This window comes from Staurois parvus, unplaced genomic scaffold (assembly GCF_062004578.1).
Source record: "Staurois parvus isolate SC_StPar_1 unplaced genomic scaffold, SC_StPar_1.0 ptg000022l, whole genome shotgun sequence".
NCBI lineage: Eukaryota > Metazoa > Chordata > Amphibia > Anura > Ranidae > Staurois > Staurois parvus.
Genome location: NW_028317818.1, coordinates 2,020,420 through 2,041,374, shown reverse-complemented (window position 1 = coordinate 2,041,374; position 20,955 = coordinate 2,020,420). Strand labels below are relative to the sequence as shown.

The window sequence follows — 20,955 nt, the reverse complement described above, 5'->3', positions numbered from 1 at the left end:
ATTTGGTGTTTTTATATTAAAATAATTTTCCCTTTAATTTGTTCAGTTCTTATGCATGAATTTTATATAGTTATGCATTGCTCGATATGTTTGTCTAAAGTGTATCCAAAGCCAAAACTGTTTTATTTTTCATTTTGAATAAAATGTAGAAGGGATAGAACTTCTGTCTGTCTGAATTTTATTGCTGGGGAGACTCACCCTCTCCAATTTTTCTGGTGACCACTTTCAACAAGACTGAAAGTGAGGGGGAGAAACTGAGGGGAAATCTAAGGACGACACTTGTTCCACTGACAACTGTCTAAGGCTACATTCACACTGTGGTTAGGGCTGGTACGAATTGTAGCGGCCGTTTCTGCTACAGCTCTCAGTGGCTAAGAGACCCCAGAAGAGGAGGATCAGGGCTACTCTGAACAAAACCATTGCACAAAGCAGGTAAGTATAACACAATTGTTATTTTTATGGAAAAGTGGAAGGTTTACAATCATTCTAATTGATGGTGTGAATGTAGCCTAAGAAAATATTTCCTTTTTCTTCCTGTTGTGTCTCTGAGACAAAAAGTGAAAGAAGTTCTCCCTAATTGGATAGATTGTGGAAAAAAAGAAAAACTTGACAGGAGTTTTGCCTAGGGATGCACCGATATATCGGCCGCCAAAAATAGGGTTATCGGCATTTGGTCGATAGAAAAAAAAGGCACCGATAATGGCATGCTGCGTCCCATAGACTGCAGTGGAAAATAGCATCCCATTAACTTCAATGCAAAAACGCCCCCTAGTGACTTCAATGCAAAATCGCTACCTATAGACTTTAATATAAAATCACATCCCATAGACTTCAATGTAAAATCGCATCCAATAGACTTCAATGCAGAATCATGTCCTATTGAGTTCAATGCTAAAACTCCTCCGAGTGCCTTCAGTCCCATAGACTTCAATGCAAAATGCCCCATCGTGATTTCAATGCAAAAAACGCCCCGTAGTGACTTCGGTGTTAAGTCTGGAATTTCAGTGCACCACTAATTTTAATCATTCCCTACTGCTTTTAAAAACCAATACAAAAATACTTTAGAGATATTTTAAACATTGGAACCCCTTGTTTCTCCATGTGTATGAATCTTTATTTTATTTCATGAAATGTTATTTTATCTCTTCCTGGAATGGCTCTGTTCCCTGCTCTCCTCAATAGACACTTCCTAGGCCCTCATTATCCCCAGCCAGAAGGTAGTAACCTAAAAGTAGTAATAAGCTGTGCTGTAATATCTACTACAAAAAAATTTTATATAACATGCACACTGTAATTTCAGGTGATCTTCTAATACCATGTATAATTATTTATTTTGATAATATAGAATAAAATATGTAATTAAATTAACTATTAAATTATTTGTAAATTGTGAAGTGCTATAAAATGTTTGCATGAAACATCAGTGTGTCTCATGTATACAATCCTTGCTAAATTTACAGCTGTCATTTTGTGAAACGCTGAAAAGCTCTGATATGCGTGTTTATATTCCAGGAAATATTTTGTGGAGAAAGCCAACTGGAATTGCATTTAACTCAGTGGTTTTAAAGCCTTTGCTGAAAATCCCTGATATGGATGAGGATGGTATAGAAGATCTGATGATTATTTTAACCATCGAACAAGAAGTAAGATAAATTCCATAGCATAAACCCTACAGATGAACTCTGGGATAGGCAAATGTTGTCTATTTACAAGAGTCATGTATTTTTCCATGATTATTGGTGTGCTTTATGTGTTTCTTCTAGATCTGAAATTAGAACTTTGCCTCTCTGCAGGAGTTTCCTGTAATAAAGACCAGTTACTGCAGTCCTCTACTTGTGATTGGTCTTGTTTCCACCCCCACCCCACCTAGCTTTCTGCAGGCAGCCTCTGCTCTGTGCACAGGCTATCTACAGCTAAGTGATGATGTCACTGCTACTTTTGGGTGTGCAAAGGCATATGGTGCTCACAATGTAGATTTATTTTCTTTGTAGCTATTGAATATATAATGTATTTAAATGGAATTTTTGCACCTGGAGTCCAGCTTTATGTCTTGCTTGTATTGTTGAATGCCTGTGTTTTCTTCATTTATCTGTAAAATTTGAAAACAAAAATATAGCAGCAAAGAAAGCAGATTAATTTATTGGCTTATATAGTTTTATCCTGTATTATATAATTTACTACTGATGTTAACATGTATGGGTTGGAGTTTATGTACCTTACATTACCTATTTATGATTTTATTTATTTGGAGAAACTTTTTTAAAATTTTGCGCTCTCTCTCGTGTTCAAAAAAAGCCTTTTTTTTTTTTTACAGAGATCGATAACTCAAGGTGAAATTTACACTTAGAACTGAATGGCTTATCACACTGAGTTATACCCTACCTGATGGCTGAGTTGTGTTTTTGCAGGGAGAGAAAAAAGTAACCATGGTCCTGAAAATACCAAGATAGTGGTACTTAGTATGGAAACAATGTAAAATTTTTATAATAAAAAAAAATATGAAAATTGTTTTGGAGAAACCTACATAAAGCATACTTTGCTTCCTGCTTGGGTATTTAAACTGAACTCCAGCCTTACCTTCAGTCTTGCACAGTTGTACAGGCTCCTCTCCTGTACTAAAATTGCCTACGCTGATCTTACTGCACACTGTCAGTTTCTCAAAGTGTACATTAGAAGCTGCAATTAATGAGAAAAAGCTTGTCCCATTTCCTGGTTGGAGGAAGTCCTGCATTAGCTAGACATTTTCCTCCCCAGCCTTACTGTCTCTGGTCCCCCCCTTTCATTATTTGGATATCAACTTCTTATAATCATGGAGGCTCAGCTTCATTTGTGGTAATTGCCTAGGGTAGGCTGCATGCAATTGCATCCTGCAAAGGAATGCCCACTCCTCCAGACTGATATCCACTTATCAAGTCATTATGATATTGGCATAACTCCTCCTTATTCAGAAGGTGCAGCAAGTCAGATAGAGCCCATCTCATTTACTGGCTGGAGGACATCTAGCTCTTTCTGCTCTGACCTTATTGTCCCTGACCTGCCCCTTTTATATATTTGGATTTCAGCTTTTTCAATCATGGAGCCTCAGGATCACATTTAGACATAAACCTACCGCAGTCGGCTTGCAAATGCAGTTCGACTAGGAGCACCTACTCCTCCAGACTTACATCAACCCATCAAAGCCTTTTAATATTTGCATAACACCTCCCAAGAGCCAGCCCACTGCTGCCATCACAGCTGAAGACTCTTGATGTTTTTAGGAAGATATATACAGCACCCTGCCAGCCCCTCCCACTAGCCATGATCTTCCTGCATTGCATGGAGAAGCACAGACACTTGATGGTGTCACCGAGTCTAAAATAAGATGTTTCGTTAAAAAATTTAATGTTTTATTTAAAAACTTCATTACATGTTGAAGAAGGGGAAATGAAGGAACCAAAGAAGGCAAATGCAAGCAGGTTACATTTCAGACTCTGAAATGTAAAAATACTATACACAAGGAACACTTTCATAGCTTACAAAGTTATTGAGTTACAATGTATACAAAATGAATGGCAGGTTACAATAGGGGGCAGCACAACCTCCTTCTTGGATGTAAGCCCTTGTGCCAGGTTTATTTTTCTGTACTTTGGCATGCCCTACGCCATCTGTTTCTTATCTGACACTGATGAGGCTGCTCCTCAATATAAAAGCAAATCTAAGTTTACCTATACTTTAGAATCTGGTTGAATTTCCTTGTTACTTGCTCATCAGACTTGTGGATGGCTGTTATAACATGCAAACCAGAACCCATACCTATGTTTTCTAGACAACTTGTCTCAGCTGGTTCTTTAATCAGTTATGTGTATTGACCTTTTGCCAGAATTTTTTTCATACCCAGCAATTCTTGTTTATCTTAATTTACCTGTTGAAAATTGCTAACCATTCATTTATATATTGAACGTAATGGCAACAGTGATGAGGAAATGATGACAAAGGCATTGAGCAGTTGATGTTGCACATGTATAAAAAGTTGACGGACAGTAACACAGTGTGACTAGGACATTTATGCACCTGATGACTGATATATATATATATCCACTTTAAGACCAGGCCTTTTCTGACACTTTTTGCTAACATGTAAAAATTTGTGTATTTTGATAGAATATTACTTAGAACCCCCAAACATATTTTTATTTATATATATATATATATATTTTTTTTAAGCAGAGGCCATAGAGAATAAAATGGTGGGTGGGTGCACATTAAAATACCTAATTGTTTTTTTTACAGTTTCAAAGATGATATAACGCCATATAAATAGATACAAAACATGTCACGCTTTCAAACTGCACACGCCCATGCTATGGCAACATACATTTGGCGCTGTCTACATCCAGGGAAACTGGAAGTGATGAATGCGCATTGCTTACGGTTTTTTCTATACCATAGAGGTGATCAGAGCCGTTCGGGTCTCTGATTACCTCTATGGTCAGCTTACAGAAGCTCCAGCTGGTCACTTGGGTCTTCCAGTGGGATTGGAGAGACCTAGAGAGCTGCAAAATGTGGCTGGAGGGGGGTTGCCCCCTCCTGCTGCTTTTAAAAGCAATCCAGCAGATAATTAGCCACTAGGGTTGCTGTTACAAGAATGAGGTGTCAAGTGTGTGTGTGTGTGTGTGTGTGTGTGTACGTACACACACATTGTGCTCCTGAGCAGTAGATGGGTTAGATGTTTAGGAAGTGTTGATGGACAGCAGCCAGAGGAAAAGTGTGCTACTATAGGCAAGTACAAACAAGCAGTTGTTAGGCACATGATGACCAGCTCTGTAATAAAATATGAGTACCTGCAATCTACCTTTTTGAACTTTGCATGTACTATGAACAGCTGCAATAACCAATAACAGTGGGGCAGAGGGCCTAACAATAAGAAATGAGCATGTTGACTTGTGTTTGATCATATACAGTATTTATATAGCATAATTACATTGTAGGTGTGCTTTAACCAATCTTGGGCAGGCACAGTGGCTAAATGGTTAGCACTTCCACCTGGCAGTAGTAGGGCTGTTGGTTCGAATCCCAATCACGACACCACCTGCCTGGAGGTTTGCATGTTCTCCCTGTGCCTGCGTGGGTTTCCTCCGGGTACTCCGGTTTCCTCCCATACTCCAAAGACATGCTGGTAGGTTAATTGGATCCTGTCTAAATTGGCCCTAGTATGTGTATGGATGTAAGTTAGGGACCTTAGATTGTACACCCCTTGAGGGTTAGGGACTGATGTGACTGTACAATATATATATATCTAAAGCGCTGCGTAAATTGACGGCGCTATATAAGTAACTGAAATAAATAAATAAATCTTGACAAAAATATTTCCACAGTTTATCATGGCTATCTCTAAATAGATTGTAGTTAAAAAAAAAAAAAAAAGTAATAAACCATCTGCATTTTTTTAGTTTAACACCTTGAGTATGATAGCCCAAACATTGCCCAGTAAACTATTTGTGCAAATTCTTACTCCAGCACTTGCAGTTTACAACTTCCATTGCTACAGAAAGCTGTTAAAACTTTAGCTCTCCATAAATCTCTGGGTCCTGATGGTCTTCCTCATGCTTATTATAAAACCTTCCCTGATCTCTTGGTCCCACATATGGCTCTTTATTTCAATCACCTACGGGATGGGGTGTAGTTCCATGCGATGAGAATAGAGCATGTATTCGTGTCATTCCAAAGCCTAAAAAAAGATACCACTGCTGTTCCTAACTACCGCCCTATCTTTGATTAATTCGCCCTAAAGATTGTTACTAAGGTTTTGGCTTTGCGCCTCAATATGTTTTTAGCAAACTACATTCAGGATGACCAATCAGGGTTTATTCAAGGACATCAAACACTTGACCAGATCTTTCAAACATTAACATTGATAACTGCAGTAAAGTCTAATTGGGATAATTCCTTACCAAGGGAAATTATTGCTGCTATCTCAGATCTTCACAAAGCGTTTGATAGTTTGACCTGGGACTATTTATTTCAAACGTTGGGCACCTTTGGGTTTGGCTCCACCTTTATTTCCCTGTTATAAGCTTTATAGCTTTTAAGCTCAGGTTTCTATTTGTGGGTATAAATCAGCTCCTCTCCCCATCAGAGGGGGTACTAGGCCAGGTTGTCCACTCTCCCCCTTACTTTTTGTGCTGGCAATAGAACCACTTGCTAATGCTATTCGTTCCCATCCTGCCATTACAGGCATCCAATGTACCCGCCGGGACCTCAGATGTGCCCTGTTTGCTGACGATGTTCTCATGTATGTTTCCAACCCCCGGATGTCTTTGCCCAATTTGTTGACTTTACTTCATCAATTTTCTTTGGCTTTGAGACTCACGTTAAATTATTCTAAAACAACTTCTCTAAATATCACTTTATCCTCTTTGGAGGTTCAGAACCTTCGAGACAATTTTGATTGTCAGTGGGCTCCTCGCTCTGTTCCTTATCTGGGGATCCATCTTACACGCTCTATTGCGACATTATATCGTGCCAATTATCCCCCACTTTTTAAACGACTTAAGGAAAATCTGCGTAGTTGGACAGACTTCCCTTTATCTTGGTTCAGTAGAATCAACTCTGTCAAAATGACCTTTTTACCAAGATTACTCTACTTTGTTCGGATGTTACCAATTGCGATCCCCAGAGGAGAAATATTGCGCTTACAATCAGAAATCTCTCGATTTCGTGTGGGGTAATAAACGCCCCCGGATTAATAACGCGACTATATATTTCCAGATAAAACATGGTGGATTGGGACTTCCCAACCTCTTGGCCTATTTTCAAGTGGCCCAGATAATGCAGCTCTCTTACACAAGAGCCAAAGGTTTTACACCCCAATGGGTTAGTATCAAAGCCTTATCTCGTCATCCTTATGCTATTGGTTCTCTTATGTGGCTTCCCAATTGATTGCGTCCTCCCATTTTATGCCCTACATTATCTCATTCTTTAGCAGTATGGGATAGGTTGCACATCCGTAAATCCTTATTTTCCACCCATACCCTCTTGGCTCCAGTCTTTTGTGATCCCAAATATGTACCTGGTCTAGTGCAATCTTTATTTCAGTGGTGGAGCAATAAGGGCTTTCTACGTATTGGGGATTATTTGGATGGGGATCACCCATACTCTTCACAATATTTTCAAGATAAGCACCAATTACCTCCTAGTGAAATCTTTTGATATAATCAAATTGTGTCCTTCATCCAATCTAAACTTAAATTGACGGAACCCCTAACACTCACTTCTCTTGAAATTTCTTGTCGAGCTTCTGGTATGGTGAAAGGTTGCAACTCTATTATATATACTTCACTTATTGATCCAAAAACTTAGCTTCTTTATATGATTCGGTGGGAAAGGGACTTAAATATCTCCTTAGATCTAACTGATTGGCACGACACGGCTTACACTTTGTCCAAAATTTCTATTAATACTACAGTTATTGAGTCTAATTATAAAACGCTCCTACGTTGGTACATGTTCCCTGCAAGTCTTGCTAAAATATATCCTACCATGTTACCTTCCTGTTTTCAGCGCTGTGGGTGGGAGGACACAATGTGTCATACTTGGTGGCAATGTCTTGTGGTGACTAGATTCTGGATCCATTTATTCAATTTTCTTTATTCAATGATAGGAGTGAATGTCATTGGTCGCCAGAGGTGGCCCTTTTTCCAGAAATTGCCCTAGGGTATTCCCAAGAAATCGGTCAGATTGATTCTTTACATTCTCCTGGCTGCAAGAATTATGATAACCAAATACTGGAAGCAATCTGTGTCAAAAATAAACTCAATTGGATCATGATTAATGATAAGCTACCTTGTATTCTTAATAATAATGCTTCAAAATTCGACAGAACTTGGGATCCATGGATTCGATATCTCTCCATCCCCTAATGGATTCATGACTGATCCTTCTTTACTTTACTCTTCCTTCTATGCTTTGCTTCTTTACTATTGTTTCCTACATTTTTGACTCCGATATTTCATTGTGTTGTAATATATATTGGTATTTGACTACAGATGGATTGTGTCTAGAGTTTAATTCTCACCGTGAACAATATATCACTATATACCAGATCTTTGTTTCCGGTTGTTATCTATCTTGGTCTCTAGACTGCATTGGAGGGATTACTAGGTCTCATACCTATTCCTTTTATTTAATGAGTTCTTCTTTAAAATCAGCTAAAATGTTAGTTTCTAAAAAAAAAGTTTTATTACAGTAATAACCTCAGCTTTATTTAAAGCACAGCTAAACCCAAGAACAGAAATGTAATAGATTGCAGTTTACGACTGCATTAGTTTCCTTTTTCTAGCTTTTCTCCCTTTATTTTCAATTGGTGATCAAGCCAGTACCTCACTTTCTGTACTAGGGTGACAACTTGCTGTACTGTATCTATGAGGAAGAAGCATAGTGGCCTTAAAATAGGACTGCAGAACATCTCTCTAGTCTCTTCTCCATAGGATAAGGGGGAGGTGTTTAGTGGTCCATAGATATAGTTCGGAACAATTAATGCAGGTTCCTGCAGTTGAAAGTCAAATCCTGTGAGAAAGGAGTGGGGGGCATGGCTCAGCTACACTGTGCGGACACACACAACCTGGCTTGGGAGCATGCCCACCTAGATTGCCCCATAGCACAGAGGAGGAGCAGACATGCTCGGTCAGGAGACCCCAGAAGAGCTGTGACAGCGTGAGGAAAGTGCAGCCGATAAGCGATAACTGCATTTACCAGTGATCTGCTGTGTCATTGGACACAGCTGATCATGTGGTAAAAGGCCGCTGTGATTGACCTTTTACCACATCACGTGATCGGCTGTGTCCATAGGACACAGCGATCACGATGATCGCCGGGTGCGCGTGGAGGGCACGTTCTGGGGAGATGTCATATGACGCCCTCCCAGAACTGGACAACCAGGCAGTATCCGTCATTCGGCTATAGCGAGGTTGGCAAGAGGTTAATGTCACAAAAACAGACCAGAAATCGCAGCTGTGTAAAATCACTGCAGAATTCCTTCAGAAACGCACCGCAACTGCTGCTTGAAAACTCATAGAAATCGCACTGCATCAATGTGAACCAACAAAATGTGTGCTATGAAGACACATATAGCATATGTTGCTTCTGTACTAAGTGTCTTCCTGACTCTATTCTTTTTAAACTATATTATTTTTATTTTACTGCTATAAGTTTGAAGTACTGTGGTTAATAGATACAATATGTAACTATTGAACATTTTCTAATTTTCATTGCCTGCTTTTTAAGGATATTTGTAAAAGGAAAATATAAATATCAATTACCTGTAAGTGCAATTCAAATTTTAAGGATGTTCTGTGTTTACTTTTAGCCACATAGTGCCATATTCTCTGGAAAAAGTGGTGACCGTATTGGCCAAACTTGGAGAATTGATAGAGAAAAACCAAATGGTCTTTACACTCATATTACAAAGTCAAAGGCAGAGTATGTGTTGTTCTACACAGGTAAGGCATGCTCGTAAATACTTTACAGACTGTTTAATAAGATCATGAAGGGGCCCCCCCCCCCATGAATTCTTTATTGAGAAAGATCAACATGCAAGGCACAAACAAGCATGGTGACCTAAGTACAGTATGAGGTATAACAAGCATAACAGAGAGTACATGTATAATAGCATGGTTAAAAAATAAAGCACATTAACTCTTTCCACAAATGAGTCACATTTTGCAATATTTAGTCCAGTGATGGAAGCAGGTGTATTATGAAAACCTATTAGTATTGGTTACCTCCGCAAAGCAGGAGACATTTCACACCTGAGAGTCACGTTTTTCTGAGTAGTAGTGAAAGAAGGAGAAGATGGAATAAGAAGGAAAAGAGAAAAGGGGGGGGAATGGTGTAAGAAACAGTAGAGAAAGGTGGGGAAGCAGAGTGTAGAACTGTAAGAAGAGCACAAAACTGAGCAAGGGAGCACCGAAAATGCTCTCGAAAGCTATTTACACTCAAGAAGTTTTTCATATCTCATCTGTACGCATCTCCATGTAGCAGATTAGCATATTTAGCTGTGGATCTACAATGTAACCAGCAAACCCAAGTCTTGACGTAATGGGTAACTATCCTGAGTGATATGCATCAGTTCCTCCAATTCTGCAATTTTGTTAATGCAGGAAAACCATTCTGCAATCATAGGTGATTGTTTGTTTTTCTCCAGTGAACAGGGAAACAGTCTGGCCGCGTTCACCATATGCATCACTAGATATTTAAAATATTGACATTTGGACAAGTGTATGTTGCAGCAGGTACTGGGTGGGAGTGAAGACTTTTAAAATAAGTTAAGAGATTTGAAAGTGTGTGTTTTTGGGTAAGGTTTCTGGCATACTCTATAAAAATCTGACCAAGGCAGAGTGCATTCAAGAAGTGCCTGCCTTGGAAGTAAGCCCACAAAGGTACTGGATGACTAGATGAGCGAGAAGGTCGAAGTGGCCCCTTTTATAGAAATGACCTGCCAAGATGTTCGTTTTAGGCCAATATTCTTCCAGAAATTTTCCAGTTAGCACTGAGCGTCAGACCTATAACCAGATACGTTTTCAGAGAGAAGAGGTTGACAGTAGCCACATGGCATCCAGTGGGAATGTCAAGAAAAGTTGTTTCACTGATATCCAATCTTTCAAGGATTGGTGAAGGGTCCAGTCCACAATTTTTGACAAATGACAGGCCCAGTAATATTTTTAACTGTCCAGAAGGCCAATACTTCCCTTATGTTTTGGAAGAGTCATAAGAGCAAAGCTTAATCTATGAGTTCTCCCCTGCAATGAAAATGTAGTCCTCATTGTCTTCAGAGAAGGAAAAAAATGGCGAGCAAAGAAATAGGGGCGAGCAAAGAAATAGCATGTAAAGTAAATGAGGTAGAACATTAATTTTCAATATTGTGGCTCTCCTAAACCAGGAATATCATGCTTTATCCCAGTCTTTGAAATCTTGTTGGATTTGTACTAACAGGGCTGATAGTTGCAACTATAGACATCTGCCAGGGTAGATTGAAGTTGGATCCCCAGATAAGTGCTGCGAACAATAAGTCACCTCTTCTGCGGGCAGGGATATGTTAAAAGCTTATGATTTGGAGTAGTTCACCTTTAAATTTGAAGGAAAAAATTAGTCTTCAGCAATGGCTGCTAATTTATACTCTGCTCCTCACCAAGACACCCTGCACCACCAAATTGGCACATAGACTCCTGAGGAAGGATTTTAAGGCTATGACATAGTATGGGTGACAGAGGGCACCTCTGTCTCATTCCATTGTGATTCTGAAAGGCGTCTGATAGGTGGCCATTTACTGTCGCTTTGGCATGAGGGGAGGTATCCTTGAGAAGAACTTGTTTTATAAGCCTTAAAGAAGTGGATTAAATATTTAGCAAATATCACCATCCTCACAAATCAGCTGTTGTTTCTTTCCTAACTCCTTTTGTGTTTCCAGCACTACATCTTTCATATAGCTCCCAGTAACAGTCCATCTTGAGTTTGTTTAGAGGGGGTGGATACAGCTTCAGCAATCCACCACCTCGCTCTGTCACTCCTGCCCTGGAAGTTGTGGACCAGCTTCCTGCATGGGCACACATCCAAGCAGCAAACTATAGCAAGCAGGTCTGTCACATGGCTGTTTCCATAGTGTCACACAGAAAACAGGAAACAGAGGCCGTCTGGCAAGATGGTAAACGCTGTGCTGTCTAATTTACTGCTTGGACTGAAGTGTCATAGGCATGTCCAGATCTGGTGGTGGTGTTGAGGGCTTCTGCTTCCCCAAATTTCTGTTGCACCCCATCTTCCTTCTGTGGATGCTGTGGCTGCTCCTCTTATCCTGACACTGCACACATGGCACTTATCAAGCTCTTCCTCCCCACACAGCAGTTATTGAATTCTCCCCCAGTTGCTCTAAGAAACACAGTGTTGCATTTGATTTTCTTTGTCAGAAAATAATAGCTGACTGCAAATTTAAATGCAATTTTAAGTTTTTTAATAATATTTAATTGGGAAGTAACATTAAAATATGTATGTTATATAATTGTTTCAGGAAAAGGAAATGTGGAGCCTTTTAAAGTAGATCCACTATATTTCCACCTACACAAAAAATGTATACTGCAGAGCAGAGAATTTTATAAACAGAATTCTTTATCTTCATGTTTTTAAGTCAGCAGGGTTTTCATAACACCCTTCAGAAAAAAGTTTAGAATTTTATTCATGTCATGGTGTTAATGTAGGGCTGGACAATTCCCTGGCGCCATATTGCCATGGCAACCAGAAACTGTGTCCTGGCGCCTGGGCCCCCCCCAACCCACACTGCCCTGTTCTCTCCCACTCCACGTCCTCTGCCGGGTCCCCAGCATACCGGGACCCCCAGAGTCTCCCCCATCCCTCCCCATGCACAGTCCTATGTCCAGCACAGCCCTATGAAAGCAGGCCCCTTGAGGACACTGTAGCCCCCCCCCCTTCCCCCCAAAGCTCATGGAGTGGAGGACTTGACCGCCCCATACATATCACAAAGCCTGTGAATGCCGACTTCAGCTGCAGTGGCTCTCCCCACCAGAGTCACCGGAGCCAAGTCCCACTAAATGTGTGACAGCGGTCAGCCCCACCTCCAGCACGCTGCCGTCCCCCCTCCCCCCATCAACCACAACAACCAGGTGGACATCTGGAGGAGCCACTGCTGCACAGGTGAGAGCCCTCTCATTGTCTCCCACCTGTCCCTCTGCCCCCACCTATCCTGCTGCCCCCCACTGGTTGCCCCCCTCCTATGATGCTGCCTGCCACCTGTCTTGCTGCCCCCCTGGGATTCCCCCCCCCCCCCCCACACCTATCCTGCTTCCCCCCCACCTTTTCCACTGCCCCCCTCCCGTGATACTCCACCGGGTCTTGTTACCCACCACCTGTCTTTACTCCCCCCCTCCTATGACACTTCCCCCTCTGGTCCAGTTCCCCCTTCCTGTGACGCTCCCCCCCCTCCTGTGATGCTGCCCTCACCTGACAGGCTGCCCCACCAGCTGGCTCCTAACTTTTTTAGCTGGCTCCTAGATTCAAAGCAAATTTGTCAAGCCCTGGGTAAATGTATGCCTACAGTTTACTGTAGAATGCTTTCACTTTGTTTTGTATTCTTTCACAAGGAAACATACAAAATATGAACACTCTATATTGGGCCTGATAAACCTAAAAGTCCCATACTATTTGCTTATTTGAATATTATCTGCCTCCACTGAAGCCAACCATATACAGATTGAAATATGGCTGGTTCCTGTTGAACCTGCCGAATTTCAATTCATGTATGGGCAGGCTGGTTGTACTGAAGTTGATCGATTGATCGATTTCAGTACAACCGACCTGTCGGTTTTTTGTTTGATCACTGCCAGCGGCTATAGCCACAAGCAGTGATCATTGTATTCTGATGACTGGGAAACCTCCCACTGTCAGAATACAATGGCTCCGTGGGAGGGATTCCCCCATCAACACTGAACGTGTTCATGGGGGGAACAGCAATTTTCTTTCCTTCAACCCGTAGAGCAGTGTTTCTCAAGTAATGGGTCATGACCGGGGTGGACTGGGAATGCGGTGCAAGTGCCCCCCCGGCTGCTCTAATGTCCCAATAAAACTTCCAGTGTCCTGACAGCAGAGCTTAATAAAAACCTTTGGCCGCACTATTATAAATGTTAACAGGGCTGGGACTGCAACTACGGCTGGCTTTAATATTTGTATTATTGCGACCAGCCGGTCCCATTAAGGTGGTGCGCACGGTGCACTTACAAAGCAGTCCCATGGCCTCCACGCTCATTCCTCCTTCCTCCATGGCAGTGCTGGGAGCAAGTGACATAACTATGCTTCCTGCCAGCCATGCAGGAGGGAAGAAAAGCACCACTGCACACCATGGAATGACTCCGTTAGGTACTTTTTCCTAGGTTGTGGCAGGGTGATGGAGAGCGCATTTTGAAAGGAGTGAAAAAAAAAAACCAGGATGGTCATTTGGGGGGGATGAAAGTGTGCATGGAAGGGGAGATCTGAAGGAAGCCATGAAAGGGGGAGGTTTTGTGGAATAAATTATAATATTTTGGAAATTATTTTTGGGTCGCGATTTAATGACCAAGGACAAATATGGGTCCTGAGGTTCTATAGGGGGAGAATCGCTGCCTTAGAGTATCACCTTGGCTCTATAAAAATAAGTAAACATAGCGTTACCTTTGAATTTCCATTCTCATCTTTCTCATGTGTCTGTTATTTTATCCATTCCCTTTTGAAATCCCTTTAGGCTTGTAAATACTAATTATAAAATACAGAAAGGATTAACAAGATTTTTTTTATTTTCACAGATAACACTATTAAAGGATATTCTGTCAACGACCTATGTTCTACAACAGCAGGCCAACCAAGCAAACTTTCAGACTCCAAACATGACCCTGAATGGCAAGCACAGATGAAAGACTTTATACCCATCGTATCTGAGAGGTATTTTTTTTTAACCTGTATGGTGTTTTGAAGGTCAGACAATAAAGCACAACCGGGTAGTTTTATGATTGTGCAGAGAAAACCAAAACCAGCAGCTCTTATATAGACAAGAATTTCTGGCCTTGTGAAGTAAAGATGATTTCTGTTGCTAAATACTGTGAATAGAACATTTTGTACTGATGTAGGAAGATAAGAGTTGATGGGAATTCCACACATTGCTAGTATATTGAATGTCACAAACATAGGGGTTGATTTACTAAAGGCTAATATACTGTGCCCTACAATTGCAGTTGCTGCAGAACTTAGTAAATGTGGTAAAGCTTCACTTTGCAAAGAATACCCAATCACATGGAAGGAAAATAGAAAACAGCATTTTTTTTCTTGCACATGATTGGATGATAGAAATCAGCTGAGCTTCCCCTCTAGAGCAAATGCAGTACACAGTATATTTGCCTTTAGTAAATCAACCCCCCCCCCCAGTGTATTCTTTGTAATCATATATAAATAGTGTTGTAAACTTATGTAACACATAGTTTGTAAAGAATCCTTGTATACACACTACATTAACTTTCAGATAAAAACTAGCCATACGCTACAAGAATTTCATTTTCATTTTTCAAAACTTTTCATTTCAGTTCATTTGATTTTCAGATCATTAGTGGGGTCAAATTGAAGTTCGTTGTTGCCCTTAGTGATTAGAAAATTCAGAAGAGCAGGAAGGAAATTTTGTTTGAGAAAGCATAACTTTCCATTTATCAACATTAAACCTCATTTGCCACATAGTTGCCCAATTAACAGTGCATTGAGGTCGGCTTGTAAGTTGGAGACATCCTGTAAGGACGTTATTCCACTGCACAGCTTGGTGTCATCTGCAAAGACTGAAATGGGATTTTTAATCCCAGACCCTATATCATTTATAAATATATTAAAAAGTAAGGGTCCCAACACTGAACCTTGGGGTACACCACTGACAACCCTAGACCATTCAGAGTATGAATCATTAACCACTACTCTCTGAATACAATCTTTTCACTAGCTTTCTACCCATTTACATACGGATTTTTCCAAGCCTGTAGACTTTACCTTACACATTAGCCGTGTGTAGGGAACTGTGTCAAACGCTTTTGCAAAATCCAAGTATACCACGTCCACCGCCACCCCTCTGTCCAAGGTTTTGCTTACTTATAAAAAGAAATCAAATTTATTTGACAACTTCTGTCTTTCATGAATCCATGCTGTCTGTTACTTAACTTCCCTGAAGATATTCCTGAGTGTAGCTCTGGGTAAGGTTTCAGTACCACAAGCAGTAACCCCGAGCTACACTCGGGAATACCCTGCAGCGTTGCTCCGGGATCCCTTCTGCACTTACCTTGTCCTGCGCTCCCTCGATGTCCCCCCTGCAGCGTCCCTGCCGATGCCGGCATCTGTCTTCCGGGTTCCGTCCCCTGCAATGTCAGGACGTACGGGGGACAGAACTGGCTGGAAATTTAAAAATGTCAAAAAGTGACATTCACTAAATACACTAAAATCACATAGTAAAACATTACTGTATCAAAGCATTTCACATACATTTTGTCCCTAGTGCTTTGTCCTGTGCCCTGCCTGCATTTTTACTGTTCTTTCTGCCTGGAAACTGAGAAATGTCCATGGCATCCAAAAAGCGTCCCTTTAGGTCAAAAGCGGTTTTAGACCAGCTAGAGAACAGCGATAGTAAATTAGAACTACTTGCAGAATTGAGTGATAATGATTCGTGGGGAAATTTGTCATCGGACACTAAAAACGATTTTGCGACTTTGCTCATTGATGTGCGAACTTGGCGCTCTATTTCAAATTTCAGTGTTTTTGGTTTGATTATATTATCGAATTAAATGTATTATTATATTATTTTTTATGATTATTAATTAAATTATAATTTATGATTTCGTGTTTCAAATTTTATCCTATCCGGGATGTTTACTAGACTCTTGTTTGGACAGATTTCAGTGAGTTATTCCTAAAAATTACAGGCCTACAATAAAAGACATATTTCCATGCAAAAAAATGTACCGGTTTGAGCACAGAAATACTGACATAATCAGACCACTAGGGAGGCTACAATATTTTTTCTAGCTAGAACTCATCTATGTGGTCTTTTATTAAACTCTCCAGTATTTTTCCAATTCTAAACGTTAAACAGGTCTATAGTTACTTGGGAAAGACTTTGATCCCTTTTTAAATATAGGCACCACATTGGCCTTACACCAATCCAGTGGTACTATGCCAGTCATTAAAGAGTCCCTAAAAATTAGAAACAATGACTTTGAAATGACAGAGCTCAGTTCTTTTAGGACCCGAGGGTGTATGCCATCTGGTTCAGGTGCTTTATTCACCTTTATTCTGTCTAAATACTTCTGGATCATATCAATTTTGAGCCATTGTGGATCATCTGGAAATGTGTCAATACCATGCCCATTATGGACAAGAGCTCCCCCATGCTCCTTTGTATACACAGAGCTGAAGACGGTATTTAATAAATTTGCCTTCTCTTTGTCCCCAGTCACCCACTGCAGATTATTTTGTAAAGGGCCTACATGCTCAGACCGGACCTTTTTACTATTATTACATTTAAAAATTGTTTTGGGGTTTGTTCTACTTTCTGTTGCAATTTGTCATTCATTTTGAATTTTTGTGTCCTGTTCTGTTGTATTTTTTGTAAAATTCAAATGAATATAGTGTTCCTTAATTTTTATATTAAAAAAAAAAACTCTTTTCATATTGTGTCCTTGCCACTCTGCATGAGCTGAAAAGACAGAGAAAACCATGTTGACCTTTTCTTCTGTAAACTGCGAACTCTTGTCAACAACCATGTAATGTACTGTAGATGATCAAAGGCAGACATGTTTGAAATCCAATAAAAGCCAGCGCACCAAGTTAAAGATACAGATGGAGAGTTTACTAAAGTCTGATACTGGCAGCACAGACTCTGCTTGTCACTGTGATAAAGAAGTCTGCCAAGTCCTTGACATTCTTTTTTCTGCTGATATGGCACTTTGGTAAACTCCTCATGTGGATTTGTAGCTAAAGGCAAAACTGTTTTTTTTTTTCATTTTGCTTAGAGTTATGCGTTACCATTGAAAGTAAAAGAAAATAAATTTTGTGTTGACATTAAAATACTAATAGAGCAGGAATCTACCAATGGGGACACTAGGATATCCTCTCACTTCCTGTTGTGGCTATGAGACAGGAAGTGAAGAGAAATCTTACCAAAGATGGCAAAAAAAAAAAACAGATGGGGGTTGTAACCCTCTCTTACTATATTCAAAATGAAAAAGAAAATGTTTGCCTTCAAACACACTTTAATTTGGCTTGCTGTTTTTTTTTCTTATTGGATTTACATAGTACCATATTTAACCATGCACCCCCATTCCCCTTATACAGGGTTGTTCTATTTCTCTCTCTTTTTTTGTTCAGTATGTTTTTGATGTATTTTTCTGTTTCAACAGCATCCCCACCGCCCTATAGCAGAAATACTGCTACAGGGCAGCACAAGTGCACAAAATCACATATATACAGTACGTGAATTTGCATTTCTGGGTAGGGGGCGTGTGTGCCCTACCCGCGCCACCATTCATGGCCACAGCTGTCAATCACCGGGTCCCAGCCTGTAATTACTCGCCAACACCTGGTGATTTCCGACGATCATCGACGGGAGGAGGACTGTTTTGTTTACTAACAGTCCTCCTCCCTGTCAGCTCGGGCACACTGCTGTGGATGGTTGTACACAGCACAGCCATCCAGAGCAGTGTGATTACAGTGAATCACACACACCACCCCCTAGTAAAACATTCCCTGCACACAGTTAACCCTTTGATCGCCCCTCATGTTAACCCCTTCCTGCCCAGTGCCATTAGTACAGTGTCAATTTTTTATTTTTTTTATTTAGCACTGATCACTGTATTGGTGTCACTGGGGATGTCAGTGACACCAAGTCAGTTCCCCCCAGTGTCAGAATGTCTGCCGCAGTCCCGCTATAAGTCGCTGATCGCCGCCATTACTAGTAAAAATAAACATTTAAAAAAAAATCCCAGTATATATATACCACCATTTGTAAACGCTATAACTTTCACGTAAACCAATTAATTTACACGCATTGGGATTTTTAGCAAAGACATGTCACAGAATACATTTTGGCCTAAATTTATGATGAAATTTGAGTTTTAAAATTTTTTTTACTGGACAAGTATAAGAACAAAAAAGTAAAAAAAAAAAAATTTTTCCTCAAAATTGTCAGTCTTCTTTTTTTTATTTTTTATAGTGCAAAAAAATTAAAACCGCACAGGCGATCAAAAACCACTGAAAGAGAGCTCAATTTGTGGGACAAAATGGACAGAAATTTCATTTGGGTACAGCGTTCCATGACCGCACAATTGTCAGTTAAAGTAACGCAGTGCTGTAATGCAAATAATGGCCTGGTCAGGAAGGGGGGTAAATCCTGAGGCGGGCAAGTGGTTAAGTTCAGCAAGGGTGACAGCCATGTCTCTTTGCATAGATACAGCAAAGGCAGACACAGATTTTTCACGGATGTACCAAGAGCTCCCTCTAGCGGCTAATCCACAAATTACATTAAAAACATATGAAGGAGTAAGTATGTTAAAATACTTTCTCTTGAGGTCATGTTTTTTAATCTTGGTGAATACAAAGAAATAATGACTTTATATGAAATGTCATCATGTAGAAGGAACAATGGTGTGAAGTGTTGCATCTACCCCAAAGCCTAAAGAATCTATACTTCACACAAGATGCTGCCATATTATTTTATTCTTTTACCTCTAAACTTTGGGGTTTAAAGTCATAGTTTAGATTTTATTTAATTGGACAACAGAACTTGTTTCCAAAATCTCTTATCTATCGTTGGCTTTGCATACTGTGATTTAAGTCGCTTTCAGCTAGCTTTTGCTCTCAAAATGATGCAACCCATTACCTACAGTTTCTGTTGGAACAAATACACTCACATTGGTTAATGGTAAGTTTCCTTGACCCATTTTGCACATGGAAGTTAATTGGCATGTGACCAGAGTTGATGTTGTGTTACAAATTAAGAACATTGATATTTGTGTAAACAACACTGTACAATGGAGCACTGATGTGTAAGCAAAACACCTTGATAGGTTCCAATGTTAGATGTCATTGTTGGCTCTGGTAGTGTCTTCACCTGATCTGTTAAAGCTTATCTCCAGACAAACAACTAAGTACATAAAGGAAATACATATAAGGGAGCTGGCTTACATGCTGAAGGATTTGTAATTTTGTACATCTATTTCTGAGATTTACACAGCCCTCTTTCCCTTTAATGTTTTTCTTTCCTCTTTATGTTACTTCCCTTACAGGATAAGTTCACCTTTTAGTAAAAAATAATAAATGCGCATTTTTTTTTCAGGTAAAAAAAATGTGCATTTATTGTTTTTGTTTGCAGGAGCCTGTAAAGCATTGCACCAGCTATCAGCAGATTGCTGGTGCCATGCAGGTCTCCTGCAGATCTGCCAGTATATCTGCTTGCCTGTACGGGATGTGCGAGCAAGCAGATACAGTGCATTGAAAAAGTATTCATATCCCTTGAAATTTTCCACATTTTTTCATGTTACAACCAAAAACACAAATATATTTTATTGGGATTTTATGTGAAAGACCAACACAAAGTGGCACATAATTGTGAAGTAGAAGGAAAATGATTTTCAAACTTTTTTACTAATCTGTGAAAAGCGTAGCGTGCATTTGTATTCAGCCCCCCTGAGTCAGTACTTTTTAGGACCAGCTTTCATCTTTTTGGGGATGTCTCTTTGCTGAGAGTGACATTTTTGCTCATTCTTCTTTGCAAAATAGCTTAAGCTCTGTCAGATTGGATGGAGAGTGTCTTTGAAGAGCAATAAACGAGTCTTGCCACAGATTCTCAATTGAATTTAGGTCTGGACTTTGACTGGGCCATTCTAACACATGAATATTCCTTGATCTAAACCATTCCATTGTAGCTCTGGCTGTATGTTTAGGGTCCTTGTCCTGCTGGAAGGTGAACCTCGACCCCAATCTCAAGTCTTTTCAGACTCTTAACAGGTTTTCTTCTAAGATTGTCTTGTATTTGTCTCTATCCCTCTTCCCATCAACTCTGACCAGCTTCCCTGTCCCTACTGAAGAAAAGCATCCTCACAACATGGTGCTGCCACCACCATGTTTCACGGTGGGGATGGTGTGTTCAAGGCATTGTGCAGTGTTAGTTTTCCGCCACACATGACGTTTTGCTTTTAGGCCAGAAAGTTCAATTTTGGTCTTATCTGACCAGAGCACCTTCTTCCACATGTTTGCTGTGTCCCCCAGATGGCTTCTCGCAAACTGCAAACGGGATTTCTTAAAGGCTTTGTTTCAACAATGGCTTTCTTCTTGCCACTTTTCCATAAAGGCCAGATTTGTAGAGTGCATGACTAATAGTTGTCTTGTGGACAGATTCTCCCACCTGAGCTGTGGATCTCT

General features: G+C 40.2%; 1 protein-coding gene across 3 annotated transcripts in view; it reads left to right on the top strand.

Annotated features, from left to right (window-relative positions):
* Positions 1 to 20,955, top strand: part of FAM234A (family with sequence similarity 234 member A) — an 82,063-nt gene that overhangs the window by 26,190 nt on the left and 34,918 nt on the right. For all 3 annotated transcript variants that reach the window (XM_089691659.1, XM_089691665.1, XM_089691673.1), the window contains 3 exons: positions 1,513 to 1,643; positions 9,344 to 9,476; positions 14,319 to 14,454. In XM_089691659.1, coding sequence (XP_089547785.1) covers positions 1,513 to 1,643; positions 9,344 to 9,476; positions 14,319 to 14,454 — 400 coding nt within the window. The remainder of the gene's footprint in view (positions 1 to 1,512; positions 1,644 to 9,343; positions 9,477 to 14,318; positions 14,455 to 20,955) is intronic.